Source organism: Tuber melanosporum, assembly GCF_000151645.1.
Source record: "Tuber melanosporum whole genome shotgun sequence assembly, scaffold_273, strain Mel28".
NCBI lineage: Eukaryota > Fungi > Ascomycota > Pezizomycetes > Pezizales > Tuberaceae > Tuber > Tuber melanosporum.
This window is the reverse complement of record NW_003298945.1, coordinates 64,735-65,897: the sequence shown is the minus strand read 5'-3', so window position 1 is coordinate 65,897 and position 1,163 is coordinate 64,735. Positions and strand designations below refer to the sequence as shown.

General features: G+C 42.6%; 1 protein-coding gene across 1 annotated transcript; it reads right to left on the bottom strand.

Annotated features, from left to right (window-relative positions):
• Positions 1–288: 288 nt before the first annotated feature.
• GSTUM_00001288001 (uncharacterized protein) lies at positions 289–504 on the bottom strand (the record flags this gene model as incomplete). Its single annotated transcript, XM_002838735.1, has 2 exons — positions 289–320; positions 414–504. 2 exons carry the CDS (start codon positions 502–504, stop codon positions 289–291), a joined length of 123 nt encoding a protein of 40 aa, XP_002838781.1.
• Between the last annotated feature and the right edge of the window lie 659 nt (positions 505–1,163).

Sequence of the window (1,163 nt, the reverse complement as noted above, 5' to 3'; positions counted from 1 at the left end):
CTTCGCTTGATTTTAGTAATCCACGTGGTGCGTGTTTAGCCGTTTTCGTTCTCTGGCATATGTCGCAGTTTTTGACAAATTGTTTGACATCTTCGCGTAGTCCTGGCCAATGGAATGACCTCGTGATCAATTCCATGGTTTTAGCCGTTCCTCCGTGTCCTGCCGTTCGGATATCATGGTGTTGTCGTATGATGTTTGTCCTTATCTCCTCTTCTTTCGGGATCCTTTGTTTTCCATCGTACCACATATTTCCATCCTTCCATTGGCATAGCCCCAGGGCAATTCCTTTCATTTCCTGTTTTCCTTCTTCCAAGGCTTCTCTTGTTGACTGAATTGTTTTGTCTTTCTCGATTGCTTTCTCATTTCCTCTTTCCTCCATTGATGTGAATTGGATAACCTCCATTGCCTCGAACTAGGCTTTGGGTAATAGGGTCCGTGTTTTTTGTTTGATTCTTTCTTCTTCTTTCGTTTGTGGTTTGTCGCTTGCAATCCTTGTAAGAGCATCTGGCTTTCCACTTTCTTTGCCTGGTCGGTATTCAATTTTGAAGTTGTATTTGATGAGGTGTTCCATCCATCGTATTTGGCGATCGTTCAGTTCTTTCGTAGTCATGAACGGCACCAGGTTCTTGTGGTAGGTTAGAACTCAGACTGGATGGTCGTTGTTAGAAACGTATCTTCTCCATTCTGTTAATGCTTGAACTATTGCTAATAGTTCTTCGTTTGCAACATCGTAGTTGCACTCTGTGGTGGTCATTATCTTGGATCAATAGGACACTGGCCTCTATTTTCCATCGTCGCATTGTTGCGATAGTATGCCTGAGCATACATATTTTGAGCCGTCCGTCTCGATCATGGTCCTTCGGTTTGGGTTGAAATAGACTAATATGGGTGCCGATGTTAGATGCGTTCGTATTGCATCATATGCTTTTTGTTCCGTTTCTCCCCACTCCCATTTCTTGTCCTTTTTCGTTAGGTTATAAAGCGGTTTTGCAAGCCTGGTAAACCCCTCTATCAACCTTTGATAAAGGTTGCAGAATCCCATAAAGCATTGAACATCTGTCTTGTTGTTTGGTGTGTCCCAATCCTATATGGCTGCTGTTTTAATAGGGTCGACCTTAACCCCACTTTGATTGATGATAAATCCAAGGTATTCTGTTTCTTCA